Raw genomic sequence first — 18,845 nt, 5'->3', positions numbered from 1 at the left:
GGCAAGAGCTTTAAGAGCTGATGTTTCATTACTCCACACCCAAGGTTACAACCTTGGGATGAAACAAAAAAAAGGAAAAAAACTCAGAAATTGATTAAAGAATCAAATCATTTGATGTTATCGTCAATGTCTTAATCATGGATGTCACACTTTAAAACACTGGGCTGCACATCAGTGCTTGCAAGCAACAGAAACCCTGCAGGTAAATTAAGAGGCTACCTTTATGTGGCTCAATAGTGCCATCTAGGCGCAAGGATGTGCAACTTCGGGGACATTTAATACCTGCACAGCGTCACTGGAACAAAATGAATATAAACAAATATAAAGAGGAAAGCTAGAAGCATAAACTGGATTGTTTAAGTTAGTATTTTAGGAAATAAAACTGTAATAACACTTAAAATGTAGCAAGATGCAAAACCTTAAAGTATACTTAAGTAAAAGTACAGGTAATAAACAACTAATATTCCATGCAGTGCCAGTTACACCACTCCACACATATCAAATCCTTCCGGTGACTCACTTCAGATATAACCTTGACCACTAATGATGCAGCACACCTACTCAGGTGAGAAGTTGCGTCACAGACATGGTATTAGGTTGACGCCTGACCAAAGGTTATTATGAGTTATTTCCATGGGAAGGGTTTTAGGGCGACATAATTTGGTGACTGGTGACATTTGACAAAGATATAAAAATCCCCACTCGAGATATATATTAATATCTTCTTCCGTGGGTTTGGTGTATAATTTGCGAGAAGAACTCACTCTAACTTGAATATACGATCTTTGTGAATGACCACCTGCATTAGCCAATGACAGCTCGTCAGGGGGCGTGTATTTCCGGCGTTCTCATGCAGACTCAGCGCAGTGGGCGTAGAATCGACGGTTTCTCGGAGTTCATACATGACTTCCCGATTATCCGCACCCAACTTGGGCTACTTGAATTTGTGATACTTCCCTGCCACAGCGATCCCTACAGCGATGACGGAAAGCTCCGCGAACAAACTGCTCAACGGAGACGTCTGTCGCCGTACATCGAGTGGCCAAAAAACGAGCAAAAATGGCTTCGTGAAGAACCACTGCCTGTTTCAACAGCCGCAGAAGTACCGTCGCCCCGGGGAGAAGGTGAGGCCCGCCCGCACGTCAACCAGAGGATGGTCCCGGAACCGTTTCAAATTTGTGAACTAAATTTCTCCCGTACATCTTTTACACAATTTTTAAATCTCCAGATAGCTTTTTTTTTTGCTGTATTAGTTTATTTGGACTTAAACCATATGAGCGGTTGCTGCGTCAGACATACGTCACCTGACTGACTGTTGGGCACCGTCAAATATGTAGAAATAAAAAATTATTATAATACTAATACTAATTGAAAACTCCATTTGACAAGATGACGCATTCATTTTTATCAACATTTTCTCTCGTTGTAGACATTAAAGCTCATGTTTGCCTTCATACATACATGTCAACAAACCCACCCATATAATGGTCTTCAAATGCGTCTTCTTGTCAACTAGTTCCACGTAAAATAAACAAGATACATAAATTATATTGTGTCTTTGCCTAGATTCACTTGCCATTGCCAACATTTACATCGTAATGTTTAATCTAATGTTATATTCAATTGATTAGTCGAGTTTAGCTAGCGCACTTGTAGTCCAAAGACCGGAAGTACGTGCATCCCATTATCTATTGTCAGCGTTTGAATATGGTATGGTATTTGTTATATAATGTGGTTGCATTTACACAATGCATGGCGCTAATTTAACTCTTATTTTATTAATTAATTATAAATTATTTTATTATATTGTCCTGTTTGTCCATGCATGTTTGCATTTCTTGTCCAAATGGACTAAACCATACCATGCATAGTCGTCCGATGGCTTTATAATAGTTGTTGCTAATATTAAAGCTTGTTAAAACTGTTCCTGGTGAGCATTTTTGTTGAATTAAAGTGTCGCCAAGCACAGTTCAGTCTTTTTAATTGTGTAGTAACAATGGCCCCCATGCCACCTGATGGGCCAGGGTTGTAGGGAAAGCTGAGTGTAATTTAACACCTTGTTGTTTTTGCCTGTGAGTGTCTTATGAAGTCAGACCGGTCTCTGTTTACCTTGGCTAATGAGAAGAAGATGACAACCCCGGGCCTGTGTTCCTGGTGTGTGTCTCCAAGGAGAGCAGAGCAGAGCGGGCCTGCTTCCACATGACACTTAAACAGGAGAGGAATGTCTCTATGCTGTCATGGGTGTGGTCCCTTCCACAGTGGAATAGAAAATGCAGTTTTGTGGTGGTTGGCTGACTGAACATGCATGCTTTCCATGTGTTAGTGTTGCATTTGTAGTTTTTGCACAATAGGATGACTGAATTGTGATAGTATTTTGGAATCAAAGGGCTTACATTCCACAGTAAAATAGGGGATATCCGTGGTTATGTACATTCATAAGTCAAAGTTTTAGATCCGCCTCCAAGTATGCCTCGATAGTAGAAGCTCAGTTTTCTATTCACTCTACTGTCAGACAGGAATACATTATGTTTTCATACAATATGTTTTTCTTATTGTCATTTGCAGTCCTGTAGAACTGCACCTCATCATACGGAGAACTTAGCTTAGTCTTAGTTAGCCGCATGACAGGAAAAATGTTACAACCATCTTTTCATGTCTTCTATTTGATGATTATGGGATGCATTCAATTGTAATCTGATGCATGTTCAAATGAAATTAAACCATTACCATTTATGCTTACTTAGTCCTGCTAAAAGTAAAATAAGGGCATCAAGTTTTTAATATTGCATCAGCCTTGGTGCATTTTTTGAGTTAAGCTGCAAAATGTGACATCAAAAACATGTTTATGATCTTGTTTGGTGGCATAAGAAAACGTATCACATGGAAGAGAAAACAGGAAGGCCTTTTGTTTTGTCAGAATGGCGCACAGGCTTAACGAAATGTATTTGATGGGTGCTTCTAAGTGTCTTACATCTTGCAGGACATCAGTATGCCAAAAAGCTTTTCCTGCGTCTTTCATCGGAGGGAATGTCACGTCCAAGTGGCTTTAGATGCTTACACTGTGCGGCGTTTCCTGCCTCTGAGGTATTTATTGGCGAGAGGCATGACTGATCACATGAGAGGTGCTGCTAAGCTGCAGGGTACATTTTTGTAAGGAGTGGACTCATAGCCAGGTTGGTTCTAGGTTTTGGGAGTACTAAGTCGTCGTACAAAGCTGTGTTCCACTTAATATGAATAGTTTGTTGTGTCGTTTTTTTGAGGATTCAAAGTGCTGCTTTGACTGTGACATAATCGGGCATTTTTAAACTGAAGTGTCAAATTGAGCAGAATAATGTAGTGCAGCATGGGAGAAAGTTCGCACAAGCACTATGGTGCATTCAAGGACCGTCAAACCAGTTAGAATGGATCATCGCTCAACAGCAACATGCAAAAAATGTGGGATTTTTAATTGGATATTATTCATTCATTCATTTTCTACCGCTTTTTCCTCACAAGGGTCGCAGGGGGTGCTGGAGCCTATCCCAGCTGTCTTGGGGGCGAGAGGCGGGGTACACCCTGGACTGGTCGCCAGCCAATCACAGGGCACATATAGACAAACAACCATTCACACTCACATTCATACCTATGGACAATTTGGAGTCGCCAATTAACCTAGCATGTTTTTTTGGAATGTGGGAGGAAACCGGAGTACCCGGAGAAAACCCACGCATGCACGGGGAGAACATGCAAACTCCACACAGAGATGGCCAAGTGTGGAATTGAACCCTGGTCTCCTAGCTGTGAGGTCTGCGTGCTAACCACTCGAAAATAATAGCTTGTATTATGTAAATTGATATGCATTTACACAAAGTTTGATATAGTTTTTAAATTATTCGGCCCCGGCGGGGTTGTTGGGGACCCCTGCTTTGCACAACAAACTAATTGAGACTGACATGATTTTGCAAATTCCACAAAATTCTCAATTACAGTATCATTCCATAGCTCCGTCGTCGTGCAAACGAGACACCAAAACATCATTGTTGTTTTCCATTTTCAGTTATAAATGATAATGCCTGTTTTGTCCCCCAGAACCAACATGGCGCACACAACAACTCAAGCCTGTACAAGAGGCCCTTTGTGGAATCGTTTGAGCAGACTCCTCTACTCGTGGCTGTGCTTACCTACGTGGGCTACGGCATCCTCACCATATTTGGCTACCTCCGGGACTTCCTCCGCCACTGGAACATTGGGAAGTGCAGCATGGCTCGCGAGCGAGAGGAGCAGAAGGTTTGTAAATATTTAAACTCCGGAGAAGCAAAGCGAGTCCCGCAGATCTTTGTGTTCCCGCTAAATGTTTCAGGAATAGTTTCCGTGTTTGTGACGGTTCATGAGTAAAGACATCACTAAAAATGTGATTCAAATTAATGAGATTTTATTTGATTCCGCCACCATCTGCGGTCCATTCTGTCACCATTGCACACCCTAATTAATACCTAATTAATATTTCCTTTATAGGACTTTGTCCCGTTGTATCAAGACTTTGAGAACTTTTACACCCGGAACCTATACATGCGCATCAGAGACAACTGGAACCGTCCCATCTGTAGTGTTCCTGGGGCAAAGATGGATCTGGTGGAGCGGGTTTCCCCTGACTACAACTGGACCTTTCAGTAAGTAAATATTAGAGTTAAATATTCAATATTAAAGTATTAAATATTAAAGTTAAATATTAAAGTGGACCATCTCTGTGTGGAGTTTGCATGTTCTCCCCGGGTTTTCTCCGGGTACTCCGGTTTCCTCCCACATTCCAAAAACATGCTAGGTTAATTAGCCACTCCAAATTGTCCATAGGTATGAATGTGAGTGTGAATGGTTGTTTGTCTATATGTGCCCTGTGATTGGCTGGCCACCAGTAGAAAATGAATGAATGAATGAATGAATTAAAGTGGACATTAAAGTTAGCTGTAATCACAACCATATCACACAGTGGATTCATATGTAAGGTTACTGTAGTAAATCATGGCAACAAAAAACTATAGAGACACGTTCCCATGTTATTCAATGACAAGTAACAAATGTATACATTTAAAGCAGTGGTTCTCAACTGGTGGTCAAGACCCAAAAGTGTGTCAGAAATGAGACATTGTGGTCCTATTTGGTGCAATTTTGGTATTTAATTTTAATTTATGCATTATCTGAATAATCAATTATGTTCTTCCTCGTTTTGTTGAAAAAATGCCTTAATAAATTCTTCTAAAATGCACTTTGAACATGTAATTATATGTATTCATATTTCAAGATATGATTGCTTGGTTTGAAAAAAAAAGTGTGAAAAAAAGTGTTGTGTAAAAATAATTTAAAAAATCACCTAAAAGTGTAGAGTGTAAAATAAATATATTTTTTAAAAGGACCTTAAAAAACACACACCTTGTGCTTGTGTTATGTAAACACAATAATCTTTAGTATTTTTTGTATTTACACAATAACACGACATGGCTTTCAGAAAAAAAATAGTATTGTATAAATTAGCTAGTAACATATATTAAATTGAACCATATACAAAGGTGTTTAGTAATAAAAGTAAGATTCCACTATGATTCACTGTACTGTGTTTAGAATCAATTATGCTCTTCCTCGTTTTCTTGAAAAAATGCCTTAATAAATGTTTCTAAAATGCACTTTGGACATGTAATTATATGTATTAATATTTCAAAAGATAACATTGCTTGGTTTGACTTCAAAGAAATTACACAAAATTACACATTAAATTACACATTAAAAGTACACAAATGGGGAAAAAAGTGACTTATAACTTTAGTGTACAAAAAAAATAAATAAAATGACTTAAAGGTGTAGTGTAAAAAAGAAAAAATAAGTAAAAATTACTTAGTCGTGTAGTGTAAAAATAATTTAAAAAAAAATCACCTAAAAGTGTAGAGTGTAAAATAAATAATTAAAAATTAATATAAATAAAAAAATAAAACACACCTTGTGCTTGAAAGGAAATAATCATATTTTATTTATTGTATTTACACAATAACACAACATGGCTTTCAGAAAAAAATAGTATTGTATAAATAGTATAGCTAGTAACCTATATTAAATTGAACCATATACAAAGGTGTTTAGTAATAAAAGTAAGATTCCACCATGATTCACTGTACTGTGTTTAGAATTATCGGTAACAAGGAACACATTGAAAAATACATTCCCCCAAATTTGGAATTGATTTATTGTGTTTTTTATCAGGGTGTGTTCACTGTATCCACCTTATATTTAGCCAGATTGGAATGTGTCAAATATGTCTTATTGCTCTTCTGTGCTTAACCTGAGTTTCCTTGAGATAAACTCTTGCGTAACACCACGCTGCTGGGTGACGGGGGCATTTAAAGGACAGTGCTGAGCAGGAAATGTTTGCACAGCAACGACCCCCACATACTGAAGTTAATTATTTTACCTCGACCAGAGGCTGTTGTCCTCCGCCCCTGAATCTCATTGTTCTTGTCTCCTTTCAGGCACACGGGCAAAGTGGTGAAGGACGTCATCAACATGGGCTCGTACAATTATCTGGGCTTTGCGGAGAACACTGGCCCTTGTGCTGATGCTGCCGTTGAGGTCACACACAAGTATGGCGTGGGAGTGGGCAGCACTCGCTGTGAATTGGGTAAGAGAATCAGACACGGATATTTTACTTTTGGTATCGTATTGCTGATAAATGAGTACACTGCTAAGGTGTTGAGGCTTTTATTTTTAAGCTGGTGCATCTTCTAATTTGCATAATTGGCCGTGACATACAACTGGTACACAACTGTGTGTAGACAGCTAGACAAAGCTCTTTTTGTTTTTTTTGTCAGAAATGATCTTTGACAACAGAAATGACAACAGAACACAAAATTATTAACTTAAAGCTGTTGGTTTCATTTTGTGCATAAAGGGCCAGCCTTAAAGGGCCAGCCTTAAAGGGCCCGCCTTAAAAGGCCATCCTTAAAAGGCCAGCCTTAAGGGGCCAGCCTTAAGGGGCCAGCCTTAAAGGGCCAGCCTTAAAGGGCCAGCCTTAAAGGGCCAGCCGTAAGGGGCCAGCCTTAAGGGGCCCGCCTTAAGGGGCCCGCCTTAAGGGGCCCGCCTTAAAGGGCCCGCCTTAAAGGGCCCGCCTTAAAGGGCCCGCACAATATTAATATTAATATCTTAACCCAAATACTGACTGCATGTAAACATAGTTAATTGTCACCCACATAGAATGCTAGTTCATTGTTGTGTGTTGACTTACCTGTTAGTGTTGTGCCGTTAACTTTTTTAGAATAAGACTGACTTTCTGTTTGATGACCCTTGTTCAAGTTGTTGGTCTTCCAATGCCATCTACTGGACGGAGTTGTAACAACACCCCATTCAGCTCAGGGGCAGATCATTATAATGTGAATGTAAGTGAGGGTGAGCAGATAGCGGCAAGTTTTATTTGTGATGTGTCCACATTGTAACATGGGTACATTTAGGACACAGAATAATAATTAATAAATAATAATAAAAAAAAATTCAAACAGTGCAAAACATTGCATATTCATCGTCGTCTTCATCCTAACCTAACCTAAACCACTAAAGTCGTCCTCTTATTCACAGTTGAACAGCCTCATAATTCCTTCATCACACACCTTGTCAGTCTCTCTCGACGGTCACACAGTCTTTCGAAACCCGTTGGTGATAGTGGACAGTTGGCGGTCCAGGCAGTCCAAGCAGAAGCTGTAGTATTTCTAAACTTGATCAAACCTACTTAGGCTTTGTCAGATTAAAACATGATCGCTGCATAAGAATTTAAAACGTGATGTTAGCATCCACGTTAGTATTTCCTGAAGCTGGCCTCTAAGCATCATGGGAATGACGTCGATGAATTAGCCGCAGGATTCACAACATGAGAAAAAAGTAGCAGCTCATACTGTGACACTATATGAGGGGATAGATATCGTCTCATTGCAACTAAATAAGAACAACAAAAATAAATATGTATATTATGCTAGCATACAGCTGGAACATGTTATTTATTGTTCAGGACTCAGCTCTTTCACCACATTAATATTTTGTCCTTTCTAGGAAACCTGGACATCCATGAAGAGATGGAGCAGTTAATAGCCAGGTTCCTTGGCGTGGAGTCTGCTATGGCTTTCGGAATGGGCTTTGCTACTAATTCCATGAACATTCCTGCTCTGACCGGAAAGGTATGGAATTTCATTCTCTTCCCTTTATTCTTTTGTTCTCCACCGGGTGTGATATTCCTCCTGGTGAACCGCATTGTGCCTTTACTGTAATTTTAAGATAGAGTTCTGACAAAAGTGTACCTTCCTGTTCTTGGTTATAAATGCACGGCCAACCTTGAACGGGTCACACCGTTCCAAGGCTTCCCAGGACAAAAGGTTTGAAAACATTGTGCTGCTTTTGTTGGATAAATTGCTGCCGCAAAGTCAATCATATCAGGACTTACATGCTGTTTTGCAGTGTTTGAACAGGAAATGGAGACCAGAGTTGGTAGAAGGGTGAACATTTTGTGAAAGGAGCCATACGTAGTCATTGACAAAGAGCCTCGTACATTCTTTACTTATCAAGTTGCTGCATTTTTGGATTACTTCCTCTCCTTTTCTTAGTGCTAGCTTGTGTTGTGGGACAGCTAATGTTACGTAATTTAGGAGTTCACGAAGGAAAACACCTGCTAGAAATATTTATATAGTGCTCTGACTTTCAATTTAGACCCCAAAATTGTAAATGTGATAATAATAACTATTAATTTAATGTTTTTCTACCTTTTGTCACATGACCTGCAGCTGTAGCGTATATACAGCGATGGAAAAAATGATTCGATCATCATAATGATAAGACTAGGGTTCAATTCCACCCTCCGCCATCTCATTGTGGAGTTTGCATGTTCTCCCCGTGCATGCGTGGGTTTTCTCCGGGTACTCCGGTTCCCTCCCACATTCCAAAAACATGCTAGGTTAATTGGCGACTCCAAATTGTCCATAGGTATGAATGTGAGTGTGAATGGTTGTTTGTCTATATGTGCCCTCTGATTGGCTGGCCACCAGTCCAGGGTGTACCCCGCCTCTCGCTCGAAGACAGCTGGGATAGGCTCCAGCGTGGGTTTTCTTTGGGTACTCCGGTTTCCTCCCACATTCCAAAAACATGCTAGGTTAATTAGCGACTCCAAATTATCCATAGGTATGAATGTGAGTGTGAATGGTTGTTTGTCTAAATGTGCCCTGTGATTGGCTGGCCACCAGTCCAGGGTGTACTCCGCCTCTCGCCCGAAGACAGCTGGGATAGGCTCCAGCACCCCCGCGACCCTTGTGAGGATAAGTGGTAGAAAATGAATGAATGAATCATAATGATAACCAAAATAGCTAGTTTAATTTAAGAGCTGATATCTAGCACTTTCCATGTGTATTATTATTATTTTTTTGATAACCAAAACCCTGCATCAATAGCTACAGCATTGTATTTCTTCAACGTATTCAATCTATTTTTGTTGTCATTATTGTATTTGTCCAAATAAATGTATCTTTCCTTGTGCCAGGCATTAAAACGAACAAGAAACCCAAGGTTTAATCATTCTTTCCATGATTTTATGTTCTTATACTCCCTGGGGTGTGGCATCCAGCTTAAACTTGTTGCAGGCTGCCAATGAAAGTCTTGTTTTTCGTGCTTTGTAGTGTTGACGGTGTTTGTAGCTGTTAAGACATGCATGTCTTCAACACAACTGTATTTATGCCCAGTTTAACGAAGCAAACTATTTCAGCAATGTTAGACATGTATTCTGTCCCTGGTATTCAAACCTGTTAACACTTCACACTGATATGTAATGGTAACAGAACACAGTAGACATGAATGTATCACAGTATAAAAGGAAGTGTATTTCTACTTGTTGGTTAAATATATATTTACTTTTAAATATAGTAATTTTTTGCATTCATTTTCTTACAGGGTTGTCTTATCTTAAGTGACGAGCTGAATCATGCATCGCTGGTGCTGGGTGCCCGTCTTTCTGGCTCTACAATTCGAGTCTTCAAGCATAACAGTAGGTGACGCTTAATAATCACGTCCATAACTGTTGAGAGAGTCGGGACTTAAAGAACAGCCAGCATGCATAACAACTCTCTTTCACTGTAGACATGCAAAGCCTGGAAAAACTCCTCCGAGACGCCATCGTACACGGGCAGCCAAGGACCCATCGGCCCTGGAGAAAAATTCTTATTATTGTGGAGGGCATTTACAGGTATGCTTGATTATCTTGTGTAAACCTAGATGGAGAGATTACTAGAAATATGTGAGCAGATGGTTTGTTATTGTATTAAGGCCAAATCAGATCTGAAGTGGATTGGATCTCAATTTTGTTCACTTAACTTATATATCATATCATCATATATTATGTTGCCATTTAATTGATTAAGGCCCAACCAGACCTGAAATAAATGAGATGTTAATTTGATTCACTTAACCTGTCCAATGTGAACAGAACCTTGTATTGGTATTGTATTGAGTCCTAATCAAACTTCAAAGTGAACCAGATCTTAATTTGATTCTCCTAATCTGTACAATGTGAACAGAAAGGAATCCTTATTGACATAACCTTGATATTATATTAACACCCAATGAGACTGGATCTCAATTTAAGACAATGTGGTGCAATGTGAACAGAAAGTGAATTCTATTTACTTTAACTTGTGTTATTGTATAAAAGCCCAATCAGACCAGAAGTGGACTGGATCTGAATTTGATTCACTTAACCTGTCCAATGTGAACAGAATCTTGTATTGGTATTGTATTGAGTCCTAATCAAACTTCCAAGTGAACCAGATCTTAATTTGATTCTCCTAATCTGTACAATGTGAACAGAAAGGAATCCATATTGATATTGTAGTAACAGCCAATGAGACCGGATCTAGGCGGCACGGCGGTTGTGTGGTTAGCGCACAGACCTTACAGCTAGGAGACCAGGGTTCAATTCCACCCTCGGCCATCTCTGTGTGGAGTTTGCATGTTCTCCCCGTGCATGCGTGGGTTTTCTCCGGGTACTCCGGTTTCCTCCCACATTCCAAAAACATGCTAGGTTAATTAGCGACTCCAAATTGTCCATAGGTATGAATGTGAGTGTGAATGGTTGTTTGTCTATATGTGCCCTGTGATTGGCTGGCCACCAGTCCAGGGTGTACCCCGCTTGGATAGGCTCCAGCACCCCCTGCGACCCTCGTGAGGATAAGCGGTAGAAAATGAATGAATGAATGAATAATAGAAAGTGGTTTAATGGTGCAATCTGTAATGAGGGTGCTACAGTTGTTAATCCAGCAGAGGGCGCTGTCTTCACAATTTTGCCATGGCTGGGATCTACTGTCCCACCCTCTATTTATGACGCTTTATGTATACACCTATAAAAAAAACAGTGCTAACAGGTCAGAATCTGAATATAAAATATTGAGAAATATGTTAACATTTTTAGCAAATTGGAATTTTATCAAAATATACAATCTAAAGCAGCTTGGACTTGTTCCAACTGTCCTTGGAGTGTATTTACTGTAAAAGTAATCAATATTGAGGATCAATATAGTGCTCAAAAACAGCCAACCCGGCTTAATCAATGCCCTTGCACTAATGCAACATTAATGGAGTCTGACTTCTCCCAGGTATTCTAAGGGAAACGGCTAAAATCGACCATGCCTTTGCATATAAACACAACAACAACAAAGATTTCTGTATTTGTAATATCCTAAAAATACATTTTAAAATAAATTTTAATTTTCACTATCACTTTCTCGCCCTGAAGTATGGAGGGTTCGATCGTGCGCCTGCCAGAGGTGATCGCCCTGAAGAAGCGTTACAAGGCGTACGTGTACCTGGATGAGGCCCACAGTATTGGGGCTCTGGGGCCTCACGGTAAAGGAGTGGTGGACTACTTTGGCCTCGATCCCACAGATGTGGACGTCATGATGGGAACGTTCACCAAGAGCTTTGGCAGTGCCGGGGGTTACATCGGAGGCAAAAAGGTTAGTCAACTAACCCTGCACCCATACATACTTTTTTTGAGAGGGGGAGGGGCAGTTATCTGCAAAAAAAATAACAGGGAAGGAAAAAAAAATGTCAACTGTTATGTGTTGGTCCTTTCCCTGTCAGGAGCTCATCGATTATCTGCGGCAGCACTCCCACAGCGCCCTTTACGCCACCTCGATGCCCCCCCCTGTGGCCCAGCAAATCATCACCTCGATGAAGATCATCATGGGAGAGGATGGGACCACAAGAGGTAGGTGTTAAACTGCTTTAAAGTGACTGGAGACGTAAATAATAATAATAAGTAATGTAAAACAACCCAAGTTTCTGAGGCCCTTTGGAGTCAGTTTCGCAATTCAAATGTAATGTTGCGTTTGACCACTAGATGTCAGGATTACCATCATGTATCACTGCCATCATTACAAACCACTTGATGTGAATGTCGGATTGGCCCAGTTTCTTCATTCATATTTGTTATATTTTCACAATATGTTACATACAAATGACTATAAATAAAGAAACCACTAACTATTATAGCGCAAGAGAATCATAACACATTGTTTAGCTTTGTGTGATTTTATACTGTAAAAGTGGGAAGTGCACAGTTCTTGGCAATAACATTTGAAACTGATGTAATGCTGTGATGTGCTACTATACTACCTTGGACTTATTTATAGTTTGCACATGTGCGTTTTTCCTCATGTGGGCCTTCAAAGCTGGGCTCGCAGCAGCATGGTGCATTTGGGCCTGGTGATCAGGGGAGTTCGAACACATTTTATTACATCTACAGACATAAACAAAACACTAAATGTGGGGTTTCTTTCTCTCTCTCTTATTGATTGATTTTTTTAAGGTACTGATTACGTCACATTTGCAGTACCCCAATGGAAACACCTCAGAATAACTGAACAGACAACAAAGCCACTCGAGGTTTTTCTCCCATCAGGTGGATCTTGTTGGTCACACCACAACGCAAAAATTCACCAAAAATTTGTTGCGCTTTGCTCCAAACATTGTACCACCCTCAACTAGAGATGCACCGATTTACATTTTTTCCACCCGAATTTGCCGTTTCAGATACTATTCCAACACCAAAGCTCTATTTGCATTAATATTATCGCTAATTTGAACACCTGAACAACTTTTCCCCGGTGTAGAACCGAACTCTGCATTTACGTGACAAGATCAGGTCTGATGCTACCCAGATGAGATGAACCGTGAACACACCTCAGCTCTAGTTTTCCTCATGGAAGAATATCAATGACAGCTTGATTGATTGCAGCCCTGTCACCTGTTTCAAATCTTTGAACATAAAAAGTAAAAATGACAAATGAAATTAATCAAAATGAAAACTAAAAGTACAAATGAAGGATGCAAGGTCGTTGTGGTAGATTCCTGCTAACGTTTCCTTTGCATCAAAACGGACAACGTTCAATCATATCTAAGAATGGAACATAAGACAGCAAAGCTTGAAGCTCTGATATGGAAAGAATGCTAAACACAATTTTTTTTACCAGTAGTTCTTTGAGTTCAGTGTACAATGATGTATTCTTTAGTTGGTTAAAAAAAAAGTATAATTTGAGACTTGGTTGTTTCTCCTGGTGCTTTGAAGTTGTGTTATGCGTGTTTTTTTTTCCCATCAGCAGTCAGATGTATGTTGCTGCTGGCACGTTGTAGCACATGGTTATTTGTTTGGCTAAGATGCTATCTCAGGAGGCACCGGCCCAGGATACTGGGTGAATCCACACAGTTGTTCATCAGGCAGACATGAGAGGATTGATGCCTGTTTAGTTTCACCCCCACTGACCTCAGACTTAATGAATCCTGGCTGTCTTCAAAGGCAAGTGGCTGTGAGACGGACGACACTCGGGCTGGTTTGTGATTGTCAGATACATTTGAAGGCTGACTAAAAAATGACTTCCGCTAGTCATCAACAGCCAAAAGTTGCACTTTGATTGCTCCGTTAGATTAGATGAGATGATAAATCTGACCGTGTTTGATGTCTTGTGTTTTCCAGGTGCAGACCGCCTCCAGCAGCTATCAGAGAACACCACCTATTTCCGCAGGAAACTTCGTGAAATGGGCGTCATCATCTATGGCAACAAGGACTCGCCAGTCGTACCCGTGATGCTGTACATGCCTGCTAAAATTGGGTGCGTGATTTCATTTTAATGGTATAGTTGTGTATGTGTTCCGATGCATGCTTGGATTCCAAGGTAGTTGGAGCTGCATCAGCTGGTGCTTAAATTGTTTTGCTCTTTCAGTTTTAAGGATGTGATCCATCGCATAAATAAATTTTTGTGGTAAATTCTAATCATTATTTGGGGTTTGCCCGGTAGATCTCTACCTATGTGTGCTTCTCTTTAAATTGTAATGTTTTTCCACCCCAGGGTTTCGTCCCGAGTTAATTCAGTCAACATTTTCCAGCAGGAAGAGGTTTTGACAACATGTCACATGGAAAATTTTTGATGGCACTATCTACAGGAGGAGAGGAAAAGGGTGCTGGAACTATCCACCAGAGGGTTCTGTCCCGAGTTAATTCAGTCAACATTTTCCAGCAGGAAGATGTTCTGACAACATGTTAAATAGAAAATGGTTTGATGGCACTATCCACAGGAGGGGGGCAAGGGTGCTGGAGTTATGAATCCAGCAGAAGGCTATGTCGCACATCAATTCACTCAACATTTTCCAGCAGGAAGATGTTTTGACAACATGTTACGTAGAAAATTGTTTGATGGCACTATCTATAGGAGGAGAGGAAAAGGGTGCTGGAACTATCCACCAGAGGGTTCTGTCCCGAGTTAATTCAGTCAACATTTTCCAGCAGGAAGATGTTCTGACAACATGTTAAATAGAAAATGGTTTGATGGCACTATCTACAGGAGGGGGGCAAGGGTGCTGGAGTTATGAATCCAGCAGAAGGCTATGTCGCACATCAATTCACTCAACATTTTCCAGCAGGAAGAGGTTTTGACAACATGTCACATAGAACATTTTTGATGGCACTATCTGCAGGAGGAGAGGAAAAGGGTGCTGGAACTATCCACCAGAGGGTTCTGTCCCGAGTTAATTCAGTCAACATTTTCCAGCAAGAAGATGTTCTGACAACATGTTAAATAGAAAATGGTTTGATGGCACTATTTACAGGAGGGGGGCAAGGGTGCTGGAGTTATGAATCCAGCAGAAGACTATGTCGCACATCAATTCACTCAACATTTTCCAGCAGGAAGATGTTTTGACAACATGTTACGTAGAAAATTGTTTGATGGCACTATCTATAGGATGAGAGGAAAAGGGTGCTGGAACTATCCACCAGAGGGTTCTGTCCCGAGTTAATTCAGTCAACATTTTCCAGCAGGAAGATGTTCTGACAACATGTTAAATAGAAAATGGTTTGATGGCACTATCTACAGGAGGGGGAAAGGGTGCTGGAGTTATGAATCCAGCAGAGGGCCATGTCGCACATCAATTCACTCAGTATTTTCACTCAATACTTTCCAGCAGGAAGATGCTTTGACAACTATGTCGCACATCAATTCACTCAACATTTTCCAGCAGGAAGATGCTTTGACAACATGTTTTGTTGGTACACCCATAATTGTTTATGTTTAATTGAAAATGCAATTGATAACTGAGGTTTGATATATTTAATAAATGATTATATGAAATTATGATAGTGATAAGAGATGCTGAACTGATCTTAATGCCCTATTGTTGTTGCTTTTTTTTTTTAGGGCGTTTGGTCGAGAGATGTTGAGGCGAAACATCGGCACAGTCGTCGTCGGCTTCCCGGCAACTCCCATCATCGAATCCCGAGCACGTTTCTGCATTTCGGCTGCTCACACCCGGGAAATGCTCGACACAGTAAGTCCTTCACCGAAGTCAGCCACTGTCAGCAGCAGGCTTCAAATCCAAATGCCTTTCGTTATTATTATTATTATTATTATTATCATCTGCAGTTTCTTACAACACAGTGAAATGTTGTTTTTAATCAACTAAATCTCCCTGCTTCACGCTGATGGACGTCTGTGTGTCGGAGTGAGCGTGTTGAATAATAATAAGGACTCCCAGTTTGCCCTTATATTTTAATAGCGCTTGGAAGCTGTCTGTCGGTATTACAGTGAGGCTTTTATACGAGATGCTGTGTCTCTCCAAAGGCACTTCATTCATCTCACTGCAGAGCATGTCAACACCATTTGTAAAAGTCCATTTAAAGGGCATCAGAAAGCCTTTGTAGAGGACTTCCAGGAGCCGCTTTTTTCCCTTTTTGGAAAACCCAGCCCTCACTGTTCCTTGAGCCATGGAATCGGTGGGGGGAAAAAAGGTCAGGGGGAAGGTAAAATTGTTTCCAGGTGCTTTGCGGTGTTGCAATGCTGTGATGCATTCACTGTGGAAAGAAGTGCAGGAGTTTTTCTGTTCTAGTCACCTTTTTGCTTTTATGCTCAAATGCGATTAAGGGTTGTCACTTCGCTCTTGTTTATTCTTGTCATTTTACCGTCCATGTGGCGTTTTTTTTTTTTTTTATCAGCATGCATTTTTTTACTGACTCTTGCAGTCGGAATGATAACATTCCCTGTGATGTCTCGCCAGGTATTAGAGGCCATGAATGAAGTGGGCGACCTTTTGCAGCTTAAGTACTCCAGGCAGTCTCCTCCCTCCATCAGGTGGACATCTGAGGAAAGCCAACTTCAGGACTGAAGCCCTTGAGTGTAAATGTCCATTCCCCGCCCCTTCCCAAATCCATCCGCATACTCTTAGTAACAGACCACACCACTCCTCCATACCTCTTTTAAATATCACACTTCAAACCTCAGTGACCTTCACCTTGAAAACATTCTGGGAATCGACCCCGCTCACCGATAGGAGGTGAAGACCAACAATATGCGTCTTTTTGTGCCTGTATTTTTTACGTTTAGACGCTTTCTTTTCCGACCAGACCTAAGCTTTTTTATTCCCGTGAGCACATCAACTGTACATGTTATCCGTGCAATAGTCGCAGCAAAAAATAAATAAATAAAATAAAAATCTAGAGCCAATACGCCATAAGACATTAGTTGTGCACTTACATAAAAGTCAAAACAGATATATGTAAATAATATTTTTCACAGATAAGCGCCCACAGGAGTAACATTACGCGTGTTATCCGTATATATTTACCACACTACCCTCACCTGGAGAATCACTTGTACTTGAACAGTGTAGAATATTACTACCCCTGACCAAAGCAAAAATATATGTATAGATCTATTTTCTACTTTTTCTCTTCAATTGTAAAGTTCCAAAAAGATTAGCCCCGAGTTGTGTGGGGCGGGATCGGGGGAGAAAGACTTACAGGATATTTTTTACCGCTTCTTTTCTAGAGATATTTTGCAGCCTTATTTACTGTTTACACCTGCCCTCCATCGTCCTCTCGATTTTCTCGTGCTTCCGTCTTGTACGTTTGAACTGTATGTATGACGATACGGCGTATCCGATATACAGTTGTATTTATTATTTAAACTGTCTCTGTGTGTGTGTGTGTGTGCATAATGGAACGGTTATCCCAACGGCAGCTTTGCACGCATTCCCGGTTGGACGTGCAAAATTTTAATTCTTTGTTTCATATGTCTTATAGTAACTTCAGTGCATCACACTACTGACAGGCATTGTAAATGCACAGATGATGTAGTCACTGAAATATGCAGTTTTTTTTCCATACGCCACCAAATGTGATTTTTTTTTTTGTTTTTTTTTTTTAGGATGGCATTCCAAATCGCTTTCGCTGCACTGTTAAAAAAAAAAAAAATACTTGTGGAACATTCTGCTTTTGTGTGTTTGTTAGTGTTTTTTTTAATGTCTCATTAATTTATTAATAAGAATTGGAGTTCACTCAAGCTAGTTAGCAGGCAGGGCTTCATCTGCCAGTGTCAGCATTCCGGTCGCTCGTCACACAGGTTTCGATTTTTCAACTACCGCAATGCGTCCTTATTCGACTGTAAATCAACTGGTCTCATTGTGATATCGTGATTGGTCACCCGCAAAATGGCATGAATAACCACTCTGTAATGCATTTCCTTCAAGTCATGTACCAAGAATGTTACTGGAATCTGCCATTGCAGCTCAAACGTTAAGTTTCCCCTCAAATACACAAATGACCTTACTGATAAAATACACACAACCGCTTCATTGTGATGTTTTTCCACTTATCCTACGTGTTACCTGAACTTATCGGTTACATATGCCACTGTACTTCCGTTCACTTTTAAAGTGTTCTCAGACTGCAGATTGTAAAGCCATGATGTGTACGTGTTGCTCCAGCTGTTCTAAACAGATTAAAACGCTTTCTTTGTATCAAATTCTAGAATACTTTCTGGTGTCACCAAAAAGTACATTTAGAAGCACTTTTACTAAATGTTTTGTTGTATGAAAATGTTTCATTAAGGGTGTTTTCACACGCAGAACAAGATCAGGTCCGATATGAATATAAAAGCAGAATAACTGGTTCACTTTAATGTTTGCATGTGAACCTTCCAAACAGGGAAACATCTGGAGCTCAGTTTGATTCATTTTACCTGTACAATGTGAACAAAGTGATCCAAAATGGTTTTATCATGATTTCAATTTGAGTTGTTTAATCTGTGCATTGTGAACAGAACCCGACTGAGTTTACTTTGAATTTCTATTTAGACCAAAGCATTTTAAACCAAACCTGAAATGAACCAGATCTCAATTTGATAACAGAATGTAATCCAAATGGATTTTTACCATACTTTGTTAATATATTGATTGAGGCCCATTTAGACCTGAAATGAACCAGATCTCAATTTGATTCACTTAAGCTCTGCAGTGTGAACAAGGTGATCCGG

The 18,845-nt window shown here is 40.1% G+C and overlaps 1 protein-coding gene across 1 annotated transcript; it reads left to right on the top strand.

The window, feature by feature from the left end:
- Positions 1–852: 852 nt before the first annotated feature.
- On the top strand, positions 853–18,335 carry sptlc2b (serine palmitoyltransferase, long chain base subunit 2b). The gene is made up of 12 exons (XM_058087208.1): positions 853–1,124; positions 4,069–4,266; positions 4,495–4,649; positions 6,495–6,643; positions 8,062–8,186; positions 9,943–10,036; positions 10,129–10,234; positions 11,780–11,999; positions 12,127–12,253; positions 14,018–14,153; positions 15,735–15,864; positions 16,591–18,335. Exons 1-12 carry the CDS (start codon positions 981–983, stop codon positions 16,696–16,698), a joined length of 1,692 nt encoding a protein of 563 aa, XP_057943191.1. The 5' UTR covers positions 853–980; the 3' UTR covers positions 16,699–18,335.
- Positions 18,336–18,845: the final 510 nt, after the last annotated feature.

Source organism: Doryrhamphus excisus, chromosome 1, assembly GCF_030265055.1.
Source record: "Doryrhamphus excisus isolate RoL2022-K1 chromosome 1, RoL_Dexc_1.0, whole genome shotgun sequence".
NCBI lineage: Eukaryota > Metazoa > Chordata > Actinopteri > Syngnathiformes > Syngnathidae > Doryrhamphus > Doryrhamphus excisus.
Note: the sequence above shows the minus strand (reverse complement) of the source record. Positions and strands in the feature narration are given on the sequence as shown.

Bases quoted from the DNA above. Each gene is read 5' to 3' on its own strand.
- sptlc2b (XM_058087208.1), top strand. From the start codon at position 981: ATGACGGAAAGCTCCGCGAACAAACTGCTCAACGGAGACGTCTGTCGC. The intron at 10,037-10,128 runs GTAGGTGACGCT...CTTTCACTGTAG, and splicing joins TCGAGTCTTCAAGCATAACA to ACATGCAAAGCCTGGAAAAA. The intron at 14,154-15,734 runs GTGCGTGATTTC...TTTTTTTTTTAG, and splicing joins TACATGCCTGCTAAAATTGG to GGCGTTTGGTCGAGAGATGT.